Genomic DNA, 21387 nt, shown 5'->3' on the forward strand with positions numbered 1-21387 from the left:
GTGAGAACATTAGCATTTAATAGGCTATTATTATTCAGAAAAAAACATTTATTTCAGACCCGGAGCTGATGTAGTTTTTTATTGTATGTTCAGGTGCTTCGGTTGATTGCTGGCTGAGAAAGAAACCCGAAGAGGATGAGAGCACACTGAAATGGACTTGTCAAAAAAAGTTCCTAATTTTATGTTTACTTTTTTAAAACTGCTAGGCTGCAACTATGTTTTTTTATATTAAAGTGGGCTACGTTTTATTTTAATTTTACACAAATATGGGAAGGACTCAAAAAGGCCTGCATAGTTCAGTGTTTAATTTATTTCAAAGTAGGCCTACACATGCACACTGCACTTCTGTTTGTTGTATTCTGTTGTTGTAACAGGTAAAATTAAAAAAAGATTAAAACTTTTAAAAGTTTATAAGCAGTGTTATGTTTTGCGGCTCCAGACTATTTTTCTTTAGTGGAAGAGGGGGCAAAATGGCTCTTTTGATAGTAAAGGTTGCCGACCCCTGGGTTAGATAAACTGTTAGGAGGAGTTATTTGATATCACATTTGTCTCAGTGGGTCTTCTCTGGCCTCACTGCCTGTGATCCTTTGAAGGGTCGAAGTCCATGGTGAAGAGCAGCAGGTCTAATTGTGGTGTCCTGCCCTGCTTTGACTGGCTCTAGAACTGTGCCGAGTGCTTTCCAGAGTGGGGCTGTCTGCTCCCTGGGCCTTACCATAACCTCACTGGGATTTGGCCAACCTTGGTTCCACTGGCCAGGTCCAGCTCATGAGCCCTGCAGAGCAGCCCTTTTTCCTTTTGCTGCAGCCTCTGGAGGGGGCCCCAGCTGAGATGCTGTCCTCTGAAACACACCTGAATTGGAGAAATTGGTAGCAACATGTGAAAGTGATCATCAGAAAGAGGTATGAAAAGGAACAGCTACTGCAGTCTCTCTGCCAACATGTCCTCTAGTTCAGGGGTTCTCAACCAGGGGTACGTGTACCCCTGGGGGTACACAGAGGTCTTCCAGGGGGTACATCAACTCATCTAGATATATGCCTAGTTTTACAACAGGCTACATAAAAAGCACTAACTAACTAAGTCAGTACAAACTAAAATGTCATACAGACAATGACTTGTTTATACTGCTCTATGAAATGTAAGGACAATAGTTATATTCCAGTTGATTTATTTTATAATGATATGGTAAAAATGAGAGAGTCAGCAATTTGTCAGTACTAGTGTGGCTGTGACACTTGTATTTTTATGTCTGATTTTTGTAAGCAAGTAGATTTTAAGTGAGGTGCAACTTGGGGCACGCAAGACGCATCAGACTCCTGAAAGGGGGACAGTCGTCTGGAAAGGTTGAGAGCCACTGCTCTAGTTGTCTCATGTCCACACCCATCCTGGTGGGCTGAATTCTCCTGGAACGTCATGCCCTAGCGCTACTGGCCAAAGAGTTTTCCTCTCTCCTTCTTGTTTGTGTCATTTAGTAGATTTTGAAAGTCTCACTTCTCTTCTGAGATACCAGATGTGTGTCTAGGAGATGGGAGAACCCACAACGTCTGCAGAGGGAGACCACACTTGCGTAACCAAAGTGCTCTGCAGAGCAGATACAGTGCAGGAAATAGAAGGGCTATCTTCCTCGTGATGCCCTGGCAAAGAGCCTCACGCTCCAGATCCGTTTCTAGGTGATAGTGTGCACATGTTGGTGATAGTGTCAGACACCAAAGATTAAAGCGCAGGGCAGGGAATTAACCTACTCGCGCGGGAACTGTACTAAGATCACCAGCTCATTTGACACAGGTTGTTGATCAGCTGTCAGATAGTGACCAAAAGTTGTTACTGCTGATTTAGATCTGATTTGTATTTCCACTTAGAAGGAAAGAGCTCCATATCCCATTACCATCCCCTGAGCCGTCCAGCTCAATGACCTGGATTCAGCAAGTGCTGAGCTTGCAGCGCGCAAAGTTTCACTTACAGCAGGGGTTCTCAAACTGAGGGTGGGAACCCCTCGGGGGGGACACAAGGTTATTGCATGGGGGGTCGTGAGCTGTCAGCCTCCACCCCAAACCCTGCTTTGCCTCCAGCATTTATAATGGTGTTAAATATATAAAAAAGTGTTTTTAATTTATATGGGGAGGCGGGTTGCACTCAGAGGCTTGCTATGTGAAAGGGGTCACCAGTACAATAGTTTGAGAAACACTGACTTATAGTATGTCTCTGTCACTGGCTTGCCGTACAATGATTGGCAGTTCTCTGAGTCTCACTTTCCCCACCCTCCAGGGGGTGTTGAGGTTCAGTGAGTTAATGTTTGCAAAGTCTGTTGAGATCCTGAGTAGATGCTGGAAAAGAAGCTGTAATGTTATTTCTACTGACAGTAGCAAAGGAAAGTGGGGGTAAAAGGGGTGTGTGTGTGTGTGGTGGCACTCTGCATTACACCATAACTTGTTTCTGAATTATCGATAACTCAGAACCAGAGGATACTGAATGCTTAGGCAGCAGTGTGCTCACAAACCAAGCCCAGGCAGGTGTATGGGTGGGGGGCTGCTACAGACCACTAACTCAAACCAGAGAACAGAAGTTGCTCCTTAAGCATCTATATGTAATGTGTGGAAAGAATAATATCATTGTTATGAGGGTTTCAATTTGGCAGACACAGGTGGGAGGTTTCATGCAGCTAGCAGTAAAACAGCTTTCTAAAATGTGTAGATGATTTTCTAATACAGAAGGTATTGCCACCAACATCATGATGGATAAAGATGAATTAATCAATGGGCTGGAAGGTGGTGGTTGACTAGGGACCAGTGATCATGACATGATTATGGTCAATAAGGGCAAACAAAAAACAGTCCCAGACAGTAATATATATGCTTGATGCTTCAAAAAGGCTAATTTCCCAAAGCCGAGGAAAAGTATGAATGCAATTGATTGGGAGGTAAAATTTAGTTAGAAAAATGTGAAAGAAAATCGGGACTTCTTTAAGATGAGTTTATTAGAGGGCAAAAAACCCCGATTCCACACTCAGGAAAGAGGACAACTTTGGTTTAAAACCCATCCTGGTTCAGTGGCAAAGTGAAGGCAGCACTTCAGAAACAAAAATGCAATATATAAAAAATGGGGGGTGGGAATAGAAATCAATATATACATTTGAAGTAATGAAGTGTAGAAAACTGATAGGGGAAGCTAAAGACATCAGAAAAAATCCATGGCTGGCAGGGATGAGGACAATAAGTAGTTTAAGTGTATTAGGAAATAAAGAAATTTTAACAATGGTATATGTCTATTTCTAGATGGAGATGGTAATATTGTCTACAGTGGTGCAGAAAAGTGTTCAATAAATACTTCTGCTCTCTGTTTGGAAGGATGATGTACTTGTATCATATGAGAATAAGGAAGTACTTTCCAGTCCATTGTTTAACATTCTCCTTAGTTACTAATGTCTGCTAGGGATAAACATTGTAAAATCAGCAGGCCTGTGCAACTTGCATCCAAGAGTTCTAAAAGAGTTGGCAGAGGAGTTCTCTGACCCAGTGATAATTTTTAATAAATCTTGGAATAATGGGGAAATTTCAGAAGACTGGAATAGTGCAAGTAGGATGACTTGGGTAAGGCCAGTTAGCCTAACATCAATGCTGGGCAAAATAATGGAAAAGCTAATACAGGGTTAAATTGATAAAGAAATAAAGGTTAGGCATATAATTAATGCCAGTCTACACGGTTCCTAACTTTCTGTTCGCTTTTTTGACTGCCACTGCACAGTGAGTGGATAGTTCTGTAAAAACATCCATGATGACTCCAAGATCTTTAGCTGTTTTCACTCAAGAATTTAGACCCCATCATTTTATACATATAGTTGGGATTATGTTTTCCAATGTGCATTACTTTGCATTTATCAACATTGAATTTCATCAGACATTTTGTTGCCCAGTCGCCCAGTTTTGTGAGATCCCTTTGTAACTCTTTGCAGTCAGCTTCAGATTTAACTATCTTGAGTAGTTTTGTATCGTCTGCAAACTTTGCCACCTTACTGTTTATCCCCCCTTTTCCAGATCTTTTATGAATATGTTGAACAGCACCGGTCCCAGTACAGATCCTTGGGGGACTCTGTTACTCACCTCTCTCCACTGTGAAAACTGACCATTTATTCCCACTCTTTGTTTCCTATCTTTTAACCAGTTACTGATCCATGAGAGGCCCTTCCCTCTTATCCCATGACTACTAACTTTGCTTAAGAGCCTTTGGTGAGGGCCATTGTCAAAGGCTTTCTGGAAGTCCAAATACACTATATCCGCTGGATCACCCTTGTCCACATGCCTGTTGACACCTTCAAAGAATTCTAGTAGATTGCTGAGGCATGATTTCCCTTTACAAAAGCTGTGTTGACTCTTCCACAACATATCATGTTCACCTGTGTCTCTGATAATTCTTTTGTTTACTACAGTTTCACTCAATTTGCCTGGTACTGAAGTTAGGCGTCCTGGCCTGTAGTTGCTAGATCACTTCTGGAGCCTTTTTTAAAAACAGCATCACATTAGCTACACTCCAGTTATCTGGTACAGAGCCTGATTTAAGCGATAGGTTATATAGTACAGTTAGTAGTTCTGCAATTTCACAGTGGAGTTCCTTCAGAACTCTTGGGTGATACCATCTGGTCCTGGTAAATTAAACAGTAATAAGTCATCAGTTTGTTCCACAACCTCCTCTATTGACACCTCAGTCTGGTACAGTTGCTCAGTTTTATCAGTTAGGAGTAGGAGCAGGGAAGTGATTTTACCTCTTTATAAGACATGGGTGAGACCAGTCCTGGAATACTGTGTCCAGTGCTGGTGTCCACATTTTAAAAAGATGTCAAAAAATTGGAGAGGGTGAAGGAAAGAGCCACAGAATGACTGGAGAGTTGGAGAAAATGCCTGACAGTGAGAGACTTAAAGAGCTCAATTAGTTTAGCTGATCAAAATTAAGCTTGAGAGATGGTTTGCTTACAGTGTGTAAGTACCTTCACAGGGAGACAATATGGGGCACTAAATAGCACTACTGGAGTAAGTGATACCAAGAACCAATGGCTGGAAGCTGAAGCTAGATAACTTCGACTTAGAAACAAGGCACACATTTTTAATAGTGTGGGTGATTAACCACTGGAACAAACTACCAAGGGAAGTGGTAGATTCTCCATCTCCTGGTGTCTTAAAATTAAGACTGAGTGCTTTTCTGGAAGATATGATTTAATCAAAATGCAAATTCTTATGATCAATACAGGCATAACTGGTTGAAATTTAATAGCCTGCGTTACTCAGGAAGTCAGAGTAGACAATCTAATGTTCCCTTCTGGCTCTAAAATTTCTGAATCTATGAAGGATTCTGGGAAGCACAGTCTGGGAAGACACTGCCATTCTTAGCTGGTTGGTTCAAGTTCCAGGTATTTACCAGGCGGGGCAATAGTAACAGGGACTTTCTTCCCTGTAGCAACTGCAGGTGGCAGAATTTATCACCTAAGGTATGATCATTATAACTTGTCATTCAAATGGAACCCGTTTGTATTACTGTATTTTTATTGCAATAGTGTCTAGTGGCCTCCACCAGAGCAGGGTCCCATTGTGCCAGTGTGACTGAGACACCAATGAGAGGGGGAGGGGGACGGACAGGGTATGTCTACACTACAGCCGCGAGTGGGCCCCCCCAGGTGAACAGCCGTGCTAACTTCACTCAAGCTAGCAAACTAAAAATAGCAGCGTGGACATTGTGACGTGAGTGGCATCTTTGTCTAGCCACTTGAGCTCGGACTCGGGGGGGTTGGGCAGCTTGGACTTGGGTGGCTGCCCATGCCTCAATGTCTGCACTGCTATTTTTAGCACGGTAGTGCAGACAAAGCTAGTGTGTCTCTCTCTCCCTGGGCTGGGTCCTGTAGACATACACAATAATACCAGCATGTTTTAGCCCAGATTATCTAAGAACTGTTAATGCAGTCAGTAGCAATTAATCACAATTTGTATCCAATCATGGGGATTTGCATTGCTTGTGCTTGGGGAGCTATATCAAATTCCGTGATAGCTATCTGATTCATTAACACCTACGTTAGGGTGTGAGGCTTCAGTGAAAGTATTGGCAAGAGAGCTTGTGTGATGCAGAATGGCCCAAGTGAGAGGGAATCCAGCAGAGTGATTTATATGTTTGGCAACCAGCATGAACAGGCAGGAAGCGACATTTTCATTCTGGGACAATTTACTGCAGAGAAGAGAGACACAAATGTCACTGGCTTTTACATTCTCCTAGCAATGGAAACATGCTCCTGCCCTGCTGATATGCTGCTCTTACAGGCAGCCTACTGCATCTTCTGAGTTAACGATTGTACATACCATATTGTGGTACTGCTAAGAGTCCTCAGTCTGGCTCGGGGGTTTGCTTTGCCGGGGTAGGTACTGGACAAGCACAAGGGCAGATGCAATCCCTACCCCAAGGAGTGTACAGCCTCCTCTTTAGGAATGGCAGGAACATTTTCATAGGCTAGGACTGATTGACAATCCCTGCCCTTTCACTTGGTCACTTTGAACTGAAGAACTCCACAGAATTCTGGAAAAGAGGGAGGGCAATATGTTGAGATTTAATCAGATTTAATTATTCCCCAGCTGTCCATCTTCTAGCAACATCCAGCTTGACATCTGCTTGAGAATGTGTAAGCTATGCAGGGTCATGTTCATACTAAAGCCCTGGTATATGAGCTAAATTACTCCACTAATCATTGCCCTAATTCATCTCATGGTGATTAGACAGCTGCCTGCAGAGGGATGGCAGTACCTGTTTTCCATGGGTGCACAGTGCTTGCCTCCTCAGATTTTCAGTTTGGGTGCTTTCACCTGATACTGTGAAGTAGTGTGTGCTGACACCTGATAATGTGGAGTAGTGTTTTCAGAGGGACAAACCAGAGGCTGACTAACAAGCCAGAATCTTGTCATTATTGTCTTAACTATCTAGATTCTTGCTTCTCTGGCCCTTTGTCAAAACCAGGTCATCTGCTCTGCCTGGAGACCATGTGGTTTAATTTTATAGACTCCTAGACTTTAAGGTCAGAAGAGACCATCATGAACATCTATCTAGTCTAACCCCCTGCACGTGGCTCATTGCACAGAACCTCACCCACTCACCCCTGTAATTGACCCCAACCTCTTCCTGCGTTACTGAAGTCCTCAAGTCATAGTTTAAAGACGTCAAGTTACAGAGAAAACCTGCAAGTGATCTGTGCCCTATGCTGCAGAGGAAGGCAAACCCCCGGAACCCCCTCAGTCTCTGCCAATCTGAGCTGGGAGAAAATTCCTTCCCAACCCCAAATATGGTGATCAGTTAGACCCTGAGCATGTGGGCAAGACCCACTAGCCAGACACCTGGGAAAGAATTCTCTGTAGTAACCCAGAGCCCTCCACATCTAGTGTCCCATCAGCAGCCATTGGAGATACTTGCTGCTAGTGTAACCCACACACCACCTGGCTGCGGTGTTCTGTTCCATATAGTGGCACCGAGACCACTTGGAGATTGAGTTTGGTACAGCCTAGGTGAATAGCCACATGGCTTTTAGCTCATGCAGTACAGGCTCATGCATTTAGCTCCAGAGGTCCTCGGTTCAATCCAGCCGATGACCAGGGTCTGTCAGTGTTACACTATCAGTCGTAGATTGGCTACCTGCCATTGTAGGCAGTCCCTCATACCACCCGCTCCATAAACTTATCAAGCTCAGTCCTGAAGCCAGTTAATTTTTTTCACCCCACTGCTCCCCTTGGGAGACTGTTCCAGAACTTTTCTCTTCTGTTGGTTAGAAACCTTTGCCTAATTTCAAGCTCAAACTTGCTGATGGCCAGTTTATATCCATTTGTTCTTGTGTCCACACTGGCACTTAACTTAAATAACTCCTTTCTCCATGGTATTTATCCCTCAGTGTATTCATAGGTAGCAATCATCTCCTCTCAGCCTTCGTTTGGTTAGGTTAAACAACCCACGCTGTTTGAGTCTCCTCTCATAAGGTAGGTTTTCCACTCCATGTAGTAGCTCTAGTTTTCTCTGCACCTGTTCCAGTTTCAATTCCTCTTTCTTAAACATGGAAGACCAGAATTGCACATGGTATTCAGATGAGGTCACACCAGTGCCTTGTTTAGCATTATATCATGGTAACACTTCTCAGTCTCTACAAGAAATACCTTGACTGATGCATCCTAGCATTGCTCTAGCCTTTTTCACGGCTGCATCACATTTTGTGATCAATCAGTACACCCAGGTCTTTCACCTCCTCTGTCATTTCCAGCTGATGCATCCCCAGCTTATAGCAAAAATTATCATTGTTACTCCCTAAATGTATGACCCTGTACTTTGCACTATTACATTTCATCCCATTTCTATCACACTAGTTTGCAATATTGTACTGGGTTGAAGGAGCATAGTCCTAGATTGGAGAGGAGATGGTAAGGGATAACCCGCTCAACCTAGGTGCTGACTCCAGGGCTGCTCCAGGGCTGGAGCACCAACAGAAAAAAATTGGTGGGTGCTCAGCACCCACCGGCAGCCCCCCCTTCTCCCTCCAGAGCTTTTTGCCCATCAGCGCTGGCAGCTCCACCGATCAACTCCCCCTCCCCTCCTAGCGCCTCCCGCCCACCTGATCTGCTGTTCCAGAGTGTGCAGGAGGTGCTGGGATAAGTGGGGACAGAGTGTGCTTGGGGGAGGGGGTGGGAAGAGGCGGGGTGGGTGAGTGGGGGAAGGGGTGGAGGGGGGATGGGGCCTGCGGCTGACCAGGGGTTGAGCACCCCCCCGGACAATTGGAAGCTGGCGTCTGTATGAGGATTATTTGGGGTTTACAGAAGAGCTATGGAAGAGGCCAAGAGACTTTCCCTGTCCTTGTCCATAGACACCGCAGGGCATGCCCAGCTGGAGTTTGCTGTGATTGCATTTTCTCTCGGTTATGATCCCTTTTCGTATTTGTGGGTTTTCTTTTTTCTTTTTTTTGGATAAACATCCTCCTCCTAAAACGTGTCTCTAGGCTGCCCAAGCCAAACTCTGACCCCTTGTATGGGCTGCACTCAGCCGTGGCAATCTAGTCTGACCTCCTGTATAACACATGCTAGAGAACTTCACTGAATTAGTTCCCATTTGAACTAGAGCAGACGTTTTAGAAAAAATCCAATCTTGATTTTAAAATTGCCAATGATGGGATGATCCACAACTATCCTTGGTAAATTGGTCCAATGGATAATTACCGGTAATCTGATTAAAAAAATGTGTCTTATTTCTAGTCTTCAACTTCCATCTGTTGGATCTTGTTACACCTTTGTCTGCTAAACTGAAGAGCCCATTATCAAAGTTTTGTTTCCCATGTGAGTATTTATAGACTGTGATCAAGTCAGCCCTTAACCTTCTCTTGGTTAAACTTAACAGATTGCGATCCTGGAGTCTCTCACACTAGACAGGTTTTCCAGTCCCTTAATCATTCTTATAGCTCTTCTCTGAACCCTAATTATTCAACATCATTCTTAAAATGTTGACACCAGAACTGGACACAGTATTGCAGTAACAGTCTGACCTGCGCCACATATTACCTACTCCTACTTGAGATTCCCGTTTATACATCCCAGGATCCCATTAGCCCTTTTGGTCACAGCATCACAGTGGAAGCTCATGTTCAGCTGATTATCCACCATAACTCCCAAACCTTTTTTTCAGAGTCACTGCTTCCCAGGATAGAGGCCCCAATCCTGTAAGTATGGCCGACATTCTTTGTTCCTAGATGTATAACTTTACATTTGGCCATATTAAAATTAATAGATTTACAGGTTCCAAGGCCAGATGGGACCCTTGTGATCATCTAGTCTGATTCCCTGTATAACGGAGGCCAGAGACCTGCCCCCAAATAATTCCTAGAGCAAATCTTTTAGAAAACATGCATCCAGTCTTGATTTAAAAATGGTCAGTGATGGAGAATCCACCACAACTCTTGGTAAATTGTTCCAATGGTCAGGGGCAGCTCTAGCAATTTCGCCACCCCAAGCATGGTGGCACGCCGCGGGGGGCGCTCTGCCGGATGCTCCACCGAAGCCGTGGGACCAGCGGACCCTCTGCAGGCACGCCTGCGGGAGGTCCACCGGAGCCGCCTGCCACCCTCCCAGGGACCGGCAGAACGCCCCCCGCGGCATGCCGTCCCAAGCATGCGCTTGGCGTGCTGGGGCCTGGAGCCGCCCCTGCCAACGGTTAGTTACCCTCCCTGTCAAAAATGTATGCCTTATTCCCAGTCTGCCATTGGATCATGTTAGATCTTTCTCTGTTAGATTGAAGACTCCATTATCCAATATTTGTTCCCCATGTAAGTGTTTGTAGGCTGTAATCAAGTCACTCCTTAACCTTCTCTTTGTTAGACTCAGAGTTCAATCATCACTATAAATGCATATTGTTTGCTTGTACCCAGCTCACCAAGTGATCCAGATCGGTCTGTATCAGTGACCTGTCCTCTCCATGACAACTGTGGGGCACATTGTCATTTTTGTGTGTCAGACCTGTCTGACACCCATGTGTCCTAAAGCAAGTACAATATAATACAAGTGCCATTTGGATATCTCAAAATCCTTTGCAGAATTAGATAATACAGTTGCAACATTTTTTTGCTGCAAAGTCAGTGAGGTTTAAAAATCTGGATAGTTGAAAATAGATGAAGAGCTGATGGGGTGTGGAAATGGCAGGAGCTGCAGAGAAAAGGGCTCTTACACCCAGAGTGGAGAGTTGTGCTGAAAAAGGGAGAGGGGGTCAGTGCTACACAGGAGCTTGGAGTGGGGGAATAAGAGGAGAAGAGAGAAGACTATGGAGGATTTTTAAAGCAGGGAGAACGGGTTTGAACTGAATCCTGCAATGACCAGAGACCCAGTAGAGTTTTTTTGAGGATGGAGTCAGGAATGTCTGGAGCTTCATCACAGGTGAAGCTCAGGCGGTAGTATGCAGGAGGAAGATGGGGGATGCATGCATTTGATTAGCACCAGGTAGAGTTCAGTTAGTGGATTAGATCTCTTTCCATGTATTTTGCCATGCAGTTTACCAGGCTAATATTATTTGCAGGTGTTGGCATCAATCTGGGGGCTTTTGTTTTTTGAGATGTTTGGGAACTGTGATCCACAGCCAGAAAACGCCATCACAGTCGACAATGCTGTTGACAGGTTCCTGAGAGAGAGAGAATGAATGGTACCTGGAGACTGGTCACCCCACCAGTGGTCCATGTAGGACATGCTGTGGGCGGGGAGGGGGGTGTAGGAAGCTCGTGCTGCCATTGCTTATGCTGTACTTATTCTGGGATAAACAGAGAATTTAACAGTGGTATAAATCTGGAACCCTTTACCAAAGAAAAACCATGGTGAGTTATTTTGGGCTTATCTATGGCAGGCATGGGAGAAGTGGTTATACTTTGTTTACTGCTTCCTTTGAATGCATTGTTCTGCTCCCTTGAAGAGCTTCTGCAGCCTCTTTTCTATCCCTGGGACCTGACTGGTGCCGTTGCTGCTATTACTTCCCCAGTGAGTGACTTGTCTGAGCTCTCTGAATCTGTATGGCCTGCTGGCTTTCACTTAGTGAGCATATCTCATCCTTAGTATGGATCTGATGCACTGGAGCAGAGCAGTCTTGTCTTGTTTCCATTCTGCAGCCACCTGAAGGAAATGTCCAGACTAAATAAATAATTTTAGGTGGATTTAGGGACACGGGGGGGAAGCTCCATATTTTTGACATAGGCCCTAATTCTTAGGCTCATGGAGCTCTTCTTTGATTTTTTTTGTTACCAGTGCAGCATGGGCGTTAGAGATGGGGCAATCCTCGTGGCTCCCATACAGTCTGCACAATGCAGGATTGTTCCCTACACTACCTCATCTGATAAAGATTTTCCTGATACCCCACAATTTTCCTTTACCTCCTTGTTCCTCACCTCCTTGTTCCTCTCCCCCTTGTGCCTTCATATCCCTTCTTAAGCCCCAATTCTGCAAGGAGCTCTATGTAGGAATGGACTTTTTGCCCCCAGTGACAGGGCTCTCTGCAACCAGCATCCATCCCCATGGAGTTAATTGCCAGATCAGGATCTTAGTGTGCTCACCCTTCCCATATATTTTATGCTTAAAGCCCAGCTGTACTGTTAATGCACAATCCTGCAGTCACTGAGGGAACTCCATTCCTAGTGCGGACAAAGGCAGTGGAGGAATCTACCTCTTCGCTGGAGGTTCTCAGCACCCTGAAGGATGACCGGATTTTTAGTTCTTCTAATCCAGTCCCTCCAGGGCTTGGGCATTTTTGTTGCTCTGATCGGCACGCCTCCCCCTTCTCCCAGCACCGCCTGACAGGCCCAGGTGCAGTGCCCTAGAGCACTGCCTGCAACGAGGCGCTACTGCCAGGCTGCTCCCTGCCCTGAGTCACGACTGACCTGGAGCAGAGCTGGGACTGTGGTGTGACCGCTCTTCCCGTCTCTGTGAGTGCCCGGGGGTGAACGGCTGTCACGGGCTCCTAGCACAGCCCCTGCACTGCCAGCCCGGCTCCCTCCCGGGGGGCTGGGATGGAGGCAGCGCCAGGGCTCGGGGTTAGATTTTTCCACGTGGGGCCGGGCTGATGTCAGGGCTTGCGAGGTGGTAGCAGCAGCTGGGCGCGCAGCGTGCAGGGCTGGCGGAGGTAGCTGGGTCTCCGCCCCTCACTCGCTGCCACGGAGCCCCAGGGCTTGGACAGGTTCCTCTGGCCAGCGGGGGTGGTGGGTCCTGGGGGGTGACCAGTGTGGGGCGGGGGGATGTGCAGTGGAGGGGGGCGCTGTGTAGCGTGTGTTGGGGGAGGCGTTGTGCAGTGAAGGGGGGTTGTGGTGTGTGAGGGGGGAGGCGTTGTGCAGTGGAGGGGGGTTGTGGGGTGGGTGTGAGGGGTGAGGCGTTGTGCAGTGGAGGGGGGTTGTGGTGGGGGAGGCGTTGTGCAGTGGAGGGGGGTTGTGGTGTGTGAGGGGGGAGGCGTTGTGCAGTGGAGGGGGGTTGTGGTGTGTGAGGGGGGAGGCGTTGTGCAGTGGAGGGGGGTTGTGGGGTGGGTGTGAGGGGGGAGGCGTTGTGCAGTGGAGGGGGGTTGTGGTGGGGGAGGCGTTGTGCAGTGGAGGGGGGTTGTGGTGGGGGAGGGGGGAGGCGTTGTGCAGTGGAGGGGGGTTGTGTTGGGGGAGGCGTTGTGCAGTGGAGGGGGGTTGTGGTGTGTGAGGGGGGAGGCGTTGTGCAGTGGAGGGGGGTTGTGGGGTGGGTGTGAGGGGGGAGGCGTTGTGCAGTGGAGGGGGGTTGTGGGGTGGGTGTGAGGGGGGAGGCGTTGTGCAGTGGAGGGGGGTTGTGGTGGGGGAGGCGTTGTGCAGTGGAGGGGGGTTGTGGTGTGTGAGGGGGGAGGCGTTATGCAGTGGAGGGGGGTTGTGGTGTGTGTGTTGGGGGAGGCGTTGTGAGGGGGGGGCTGTTCCCTGGCGCCGAGGCCCGGGTTCGAGTCCTGCCGGGTGCGTGAGTGAGGCGGGACCAGCTCTCGCCCAGGCACCCCCGTGAGGGGCGGTACCTTGGTGGCCCCCTGGCGTCCCGGGGAAGGACTGTCGGGCCCGCGCCTCCTCCCCTCTGATTGGGCAGCGGGAAGACCACCGCCCCGTTGGATTGGGCAGTGCTGTGTCCATCCGCCCCCCCACTCGGCGCAGGATGCTCCGTGCCCTGGGATTGGCTGGGGGCCGCCCCGCCCCTTAGAGCAGCCTGGAGCCCCGGCCGGCCCGGCACCTCCTGTCGCCGCTACCCGGCCTGGCGGCGTCCGCCCGAGGGGCCGCCGGGGCCTGCGCGCCGCGCCGCGCCGGTGAGAGGAGGGGCCGCCGCCGGGCGCGGGGGTCGGCGGGCTGGGTCGGACAGCGCCGGCCGGTGTGTGGGGGGCTGGGCCCCCTCCGCGCCCCGAGCGCCCCCCCCAGCGCCCCGCCCCCGGCATCCCCGCCTCAGCGCCCCCCCCCGGGCCCCCGCGTCCCTTGTCCCGCCTCAGCGCCCCCCCCGGGCCCCCGCGTCCCTTGTCCCGCCTCAGCGCCCCCCCCCGGGCCCCCGCGTCCCTTGTCCCGCCTCAGCGCCCCCCCCCGGCCCTCCCCACCCCCCCGGGCCCCCGCGTCCCTTGTCCCGCCTCAGCGCCCCGCCCCCGGCATCCCCGCCTCACCGCCCCCCCCCGGCCCTCCCCAGCGTCACCCCCCTCAGCGCCCCGAGCGTCCCAGCGTCCCCTGTCCCGCCTCAGCGCCCCGCCCCCGGCATCCCCGCCTCAGCGCCCCCCCCCCCCGGGCCCCCGCGTCCCTTGTCCCGCCTCAGCGCCCCCCCCCGGCCCTCCCCAGCGTCACCCCCCTCAGCGCCCCGAGCGTCCCAGCGTCCCCTGTCCCGCCTCAGCGCCCCGCCCCCCGCATCCCCGCCTCAGCGCCCCCCCCCGGGCCCCCGCGTCCCTTGTCCCGCCTCTGGGCCCCCCCCCGGCCGTCCCCAGCGTAACCCCCCTCAGCGCCCCGAGCGTCCCCCCGTCCCTTGTCCCGCCTCAGCGCCCCCCCCCCGGCCCTCCCCAGCGTCACCCCCCTCAGCGCCCCGAGCGTCCCAGCGTCCCCTGTCCCGCCTCAGCGCCCCGCCCCCAGCATCCCCGCCTCAGCGCCCCCCCCGGGCCCCCGCGTCCCTTGTCCCGCCGCAGCGCCCCCCCCGGGCCTCCCCAGCGCCCCCCCCCCAGCGCCCCGAGCGTCCCAGCGTCCCCTGTCCCACCTCCTCGCCCCGCCCCCAGCATCCCCTCCTCAGCGCCCCCCCCCGGGCCCCCGCGTCCCTTGTCCCGCCTCAGCGCCCCCCCCGGGCCTCCCCAGCGTCACCCCCCTCAGCGCCCCGAGCGTCCCAGCGTCCCCTGTCCCGCCTCAGCGCCCCGCCCCTCAGCGCTCCCGCGTCCCTTATCCGCCTCCCGGCCTCAACGGCTCCTATCGGTCTCAGCGCTCCCCCCCTCAGCGTCCCCGCGTCCCTTGTTCCCCCTCAGCGCTCCCCTCAGCGTCACCTCCCCCAGCGCCCCCAGCATCCCCGCCTCAGCGCCCCCCACACCTCAGCGTCCCCTTATCCCGCCTCAGCGGCCCCCCCGCCCCTCAGCGCTCCCTTGGCCCGGCCTCAGCGGCCCCTCTTCTCTTGTCCCCCCTCAGGGCCAGAGCTAGAGCAGGGTGGGCATTGGCATTGTGGCCCCTTTGGGAACCAGGGGCCGCAGGGCCAGTCCGGGTGCAGGGCTTGGGGCCATGTGGGTGTTAGGGTGTTTGTTCAAGGCTGCCCCAGGGAAAGGGGGCTGATTGCTGCTTAGCACTGTGACAGCCCTGCTTGGGCATGGGGAGGTGGGGTGGGTTAGGCTTGGCAGCCTCAAGTCTCTTTACTTCTTGTTGTGTCTGAATGTCGTATGTTCCATTATTCAAATTGCACTAACCTTTCTGCAGAGGTGGATCTGTGTCTGCTCCCTCGTCTGCCATTGACTAGGACCTTGACTGGAGGTGCTACACAGCTTCCAGGGCTGAATGAAGTTTCTTGTTTCACTCCTGAACTGTTCAGTTCCAATCTAAATGTTTCTGAGCTCTTCAGACAGAATGTGGCTAAGCTTGGTAGATTTGCCACTCATATGTGGGCTCCTGCTAAGCATGGCTTTGTGTGCATGTGTGCTTGAGCAGCAGTTTATGCTACTGCAGGAGCAACAGGAACCAGTGTCACCGTTGTCTTCTCCAGAATGTATCTCGCCATATCCCTGTTGCAGCTAGTCTCCAGGACGGAAAATTGCATCACGTGACTCTGGCCAAAAGGCACAGAGCTGACTGGTTACCAGAATACAGATGGACTACAGGCCCCTGCAATCACCTGTCATTATCCAGCACTGCCCTCTGAACTCGCTTGGAAAGCTGGGAAGAGAGTTGTTGAAGAAGAATCCCTTCCACTCTCTCTAGATTCCCTAAGCCACCTCAGTTGACCTTGTGGTAAATGGTACTAAAGATTGCCGTCAATGACACCAGATTTTTGCCTATCTCTAGAATGATCGTTAATTAAGTACATCAGTGCAGTCTCTAAATAGCTATTCTTTTGGTAGCTGTGTGTTAAGAATGCTCCTTTAACACAATCCTTAAATCCAGTTTTGAGAATCTTTCCTGGCCATGTCTGTCCTCCATACCAATGCTGTCACTAGCTATCACCTGAAGGGCATGGGTACACCTCATAAATTGTAGCCCAAATTTCCCCCAGTGCATCCTGAACTACTGTAAATGAAAGACGTTCCCCTAATGAAGATGGTACATTTTTTTTTTCACGATTGATTTTGATCCCAGTGAAACAGTCTAGGTGTGGGTATTGTCATTTGTATTTATACCGTAGGTGGAAAATCCTTACACTGATAAATGCTCAGAACTGTTTCTGTGTGGAGGCAGGCTGCTCACTTATGCTGGTGTGGGCTTCAGAGTCTTAGTGATGGAAGAGGAAAGAACTCTTGGTGTCCTCCACAGCTACAGTGTGTCTGACGTCTATGGTTCCATCTGATGAAGGCACCTATGAGGAGAATGGAGGGGTTGCTGTACTTAGTGGTTGAAGACACAAGATCACAATCTCCTCCTTGGCCATTGCCTGGAGCATGACCTTGCTGTAATGTGGCTACCTCCTCCTTTTCCCTTGTCTTGAATCGTCTTGGTGAAGAAGGTGCTATCTGTCCTGTAGTGGTTCATGTGATGTAGAAGAGGCTTGGGGTAGCTGCTGTTCTTATTTTCCCTCCATTGGTCCCAGATGTCTATCTGTAGGCATCTTCTTTGCCAGACTAATTTTGACTAGGGCTCCCTAAGCTTCAGAAATGGAGAAGTTTCTTTAATCATCCTTTTAATTTTAACATTTCAAAATGATCTGAGGGATTCTGATGGTCATTGTGGGAGCGACACTACTAAACCCTGTCACAGTGCTAGAAACTGTAAAGCTACTGCCTTCTTTCTGTGTCATGCAGTATTAGATGGTCAAAAGACTGAACTAAGCAGCATGCAACTCTTTGCTTAATCTTATTCAGAAGTGTGCATAAGGGAACAACAGTGTTATGGGCTGCTTTCTCCTTAGATAACTGCATTACCTGTAGTACTACTTAATGTTACATTTGCCCTGCAAGTAGAAGGGTAACATTTTTCTTCCAATGTACTCTTGTTGTGCTGGCAGGTAGTAATAATGCATGCTGAACTGCTCCTGGGCTATGAATGTTACTCATGGTTATGGGGTAGAGTGCTATTTCCTTTAGTGATGCCCAAGTGTGCCTTTGGGGTTTTAGCTGATTGTTGGCTGGGATACTGAGGGTTTTGCTCTGCACAGAGGCGGCAGGGTGGGTAGAAAATGAACCTGCAGTGATGAATGCTACTCAAAAGCAAAGTAGGCATCTTCAGGAAGCCTTCCTGGTGGATGACCTTTATTTGATATTACAGAACACAGATCTTCTGGTTGCAAATGCACACGAATATGGGAGGCAGGGTATGGGAATTCTGTCAGTTCTACAGTAACTTCCATTGTTCTGTGCAGCTTAGGCCCATAAAATTTACGTCACTCGGGTGTGAATAATCCACCCTTTAATGGAGACAAGGTCTAAGAGTGTCACAGCTAATTATAAGACCAAACAGCTAGTTTACTGTAAGTAGTAAGTACATATTTAAAGGGATTCAAAGTGAAGTGGCTTGTTAACTCCCCTGTACTCATAGGACAAACAGCAGGGGAGTGGGTTACAGATAGTTGTAATAAGCCATAAATCCAGTGTCTTTTTAAGACCATGATTGTTAGTGTTTAGCAAGTTATGAATTTAAGCTCCCAGGCTTGTCTTTTGAAAATGTTGTGCAGGTGTCCTTTGAGGATGAGGACTGATCAGATATAGAATAATCGTTTTGCGAAAAGTGTTCACACACAGGTGATGTGGTATTTGTCTTTTATTATTTTCCTGTGCAAGTTCATTGAGAGTGTAGTGATTGTGTGGTTTCACCCCCATAGTTGTTCTTGGGGCACTTAGTACACTGGATGTGGTAACCACATGTTGTGATAGGCATGCGTAAGATCCTTGGATCTCTAAAGATGTGTTGGGGAGTGCGTTGATAATTGAAGCCGTGGAGATGTCTGCATGTTTTGCATCTGTTGTTCTGGCAGGGTCTGGTACCGCTTTTAGATGGTGTGCCCTGGTCTGTGGAGAACTTGCTTCTGTTGATGAGGTTGGGGGGTTGTTTGAAGACCAGAATAGGGGATTCAGTAAAGATTTCTTTCAGGATAGGGTCCCCATTCAGTATGGGTTATAGTTATTTGATACCCTGTGTGGGTTCCAGTGTGGGGTGTTAAATAATTACTTGGGGGTCTGTGCTTGGAGGAGGTTTTATTTCTGTATTGAAGCCAGCTTTCTAACTACTTATGCTAAGCTTGTCCCTCTAGTTCTACAACAACATATTCTTGGAACCTTTCACTGGGGTTTTGTAGAATCTCCCCAGCATTTCTGAAGTCTGCTATTAAAGTTAAGCTGAGGGGATGTTAATGGAAGACTTCCTTGGTGTGAACTTTTGCTGTGTTTGAAACAGATAGTTTAGAACAAGGCTTGGGGGGGGACGACCCAAACCAGGCACCATTTATAAGTAGACATGAAAGACAAGGTCGGGGTTCCCACCAGCAAGATCGAGGAATACCACGTGGGTGAGAAGTCTACTGTCCCCTCCCCTAGCTGCTTAGAGGAGTGGAGGGATTTCTACTAGGATGCCTTAGGAGCCCGCTTGTGGGGCTTTTATCATTCGTATCAGCCTGTGGCTGGTAGATTTCAGATATACTTAAAGATCCCCATTCCTCTTTTTGCTTAGGCCTGGTTTAAATATAGTTTTTGTATTGGTGTAACTACTATGGTTATGGGTGTGGCATTTTTAAAAAACTGAAATAGTTATACTGAGGTAACAGATTTCACACTAGGGGGTTGTGCCCCTGTACTTTATTCACCTTCCTGTAAAGGTATAGGCTCTTTCAGTAAAAGCATTTTTATACTAATATAACTGGTCCACATTGTGGAGTTGTACTTCCATCCTTCCTTGAATGGGTTACAGGTTTTTGAATCTGTCCACTGGTACTGAGTAAATCTTTAATTGTCATTGCTGAGAGTTATACTTAAGAAATCAACCATCTTCTTCCTCTAACTGGCACCCTTCTCATCTTCACCACACAGGACACTAGTGCATTTTCCTTCCCCAATAAGCTGTTTTGTGAACTTTCCCATATTGCAAAAAGAACAGGAGTACTTGTGGCACCTTAGAGACTAACAAATTTATTTCAGCATAAGCTTTCGTGGGCTACAGCTCACTTCTTCGGATGTATAGAATGGAACATACAGACAGGAGATATTTATACATACAGAGAACATGAAAAGGTGGAAGTATGCAAACCAACAGGAAGAGTCTAATCAATTGAGATGAGCTCAACAGGAAGAGTCTAATCAATTGAGATGAGCTATCATCAGCAGGAGAAAAAAAACTTTTGAAGTGATAATTAAGATGACCCATAGAAGGTGTGAGGAGAACTTAACATAGGGAAATAGATTCAGTTAGTGTAATGATCCAACCATTCCCAGTCTCTGTTTAGGCCTGAGTTAATTGTATCTAATTTGCATATTAATTCGAGTTCAGCAGTCTCTCTTTGGAGTCTGTTTTTGAAGTTTTTTTGTTTCAAAATTGCCACCTTCAAGTCTGTCACTGAGTGGTTAGAGAGGTTGAAGTGTTCTCCCACTGGTTTTGGCATATATCATGTGCCAGCAATGCCCCTCTGCCATGTACATTGGCCAAACCGGACAGTCTCTACGCAAAAGAATAAATGGACACACATGTGACATCAGGAATCATAACATTCAAAAACCAGTGGGAGAACCAGCATGTTGGTATAGAGTGTTTAATGCAGTCTGTTATACAAATTAACTAATTAACACCTTTGAGGATGACATTGGGTGAAGTCTTGAAATGGTGTTTTGTGCTGTCTCCTACTGGTGAGAGTAGTAGATGTAAAATTTAAGCACCCAAGTGAGTTTTCTTCCACTTTGCTAATTAAGGAACCTGTAACAGGATTATGGGGGGAGTTGAGGGAACTGAAATCTATAATTCCAAACACCCTATTTATTACTTCTCAGGAATTCCTGCATGCTCTGAATGTTATGTTTTTCTAATGACACTGTCTGGGCTTTTCTATGCTGCCTCCCTTGGAAGAAGCTTGTTTAGGGTCTGCTTAGCTATGATAGCCTGACACTGTATTTTACGAGGTCAGCTGGCTGCGCGCACACAGTGAATTGAAAGTGAACTGAGCAGGCTTCTTGTTGTTATGTAGTGTCCTAATGGCTCTTTTGAATGGCCATTACTGACTGAGACCAAAGTTATGTTAATGTTAGTTTCACTGGCATCATATTTGGATAACTTGTATGAGTTTTACATTGCTCAGAACATTGACTTGCTTCTTGACTTTCTCATGTTTATAGTGCACTTGCTCTTGAATGAATTGCAAGCTAGATGGTTTAAGGTTCAAACTGTTTTTCTCCTCCAGGTCATGTAGAAGAGCAGATTTCGTATGAAGATGGGATTGTTGGTGTTTATGCGTAACCTGCTGCTAGCCCTTTGTCTCTTTCTGGTACTTGGATTTCTTTATTACTCTGCATGGAAGCTGCACCTTCTCAGATGGGAGGACACAAGTAAGTATAGGAACTCTTGCCAGTCCGTCTTTAAATGCTCATGAAGTAGTTGTTACATGATGATGTGGTTTTGGGTTTTGTGTGTTTCAAGTTTGACGTAGTAGAGTGATGGGAATAAACCCAATCAATTGTTGGAGCTTCAGCATATTGTAGAGGTTGAATTTGTAACTATTTACAGATCCTCTTCATGGCTTTGGATTATCGATGGGTACAAGAACAAAGTTCATGCATCTAATATACCAATTATAGGCTTGCCATTTTTAGGTTTTATTATTTTTTTGTGGAATGGGATCCTTAATTATATTGTCCAAACTAATTGACCTTTGGAATTATTTGCATCTGTTCTGGGATGAAGTGTTGCTCACTGTGTATTTTTTTAAATCTTTTTGGCTTGTGGCAAACAGGTAAAGCAAGATGATCTCTCTCGCTCTCGCTCTCGCTCTCTCTCTCTCCAGGTGCTTTTGAATGTCTTTAGTGGGCTCTTCTTTCCATCTCTGGATGTCTACATTCTCTATCCAGCATCTCCTTATTTCTTCCTTACATCAATTCTCATTTTCCCTTTCTCCACTACCTTCAGTACTTACCAGTTATCTGTCATCTTGAAGGATGTCTCCTCCATCCAACTGAAAAAAAGCTTGTCCTTATTTTTAAGTTATGAAAGCAGTTACTCAAATCCATGCTGATTATTTAATGTTCCTTTGCATATAA

General features: G+C 48.1%; 1 protein-coding gene across 1 annotated transcript in view; it reads left to right on the top strand.

The window, feature by feature from the left end:
- Nucleotides 1-21387, top strand: part of ST3GAL3 (ST3 beta-galactoside alpha-2,3-sialyltransferase 3) — a 364281-nt gene that overhangs the window by 19136 nt on the left and 323758 nt on the right. Inside the window, exon 2 of the mRNA XM_045026125.1 lies at nucleotides 20535-20679. Coding sequence (XP_044882060.1) covers nucleotides 20559-20679 — 121 coding nt within the window. The 5' untranslated portion in view covers nucleotides 20535-20558. The remainder of the gene's footprint in view (nucleotides 1-20534; nucleotides 20680-21387) is intronic.

This window comes from Mauremys mutica, chromosome 8 (assembly GCF_020497125.1).
Source record: "Mauremys mutica isolate MM-2020 ecotype Southern chromosome 8, ASM2049712v1, whole genome shotgun sequence".
In the NCBI taxonomy this organism is placed as follows: domain Eukaryota; kingdom Metazoa; phylum Chordata; order Testudines; family Geoemydidae; genus Mauremys; species Mauremys mutica.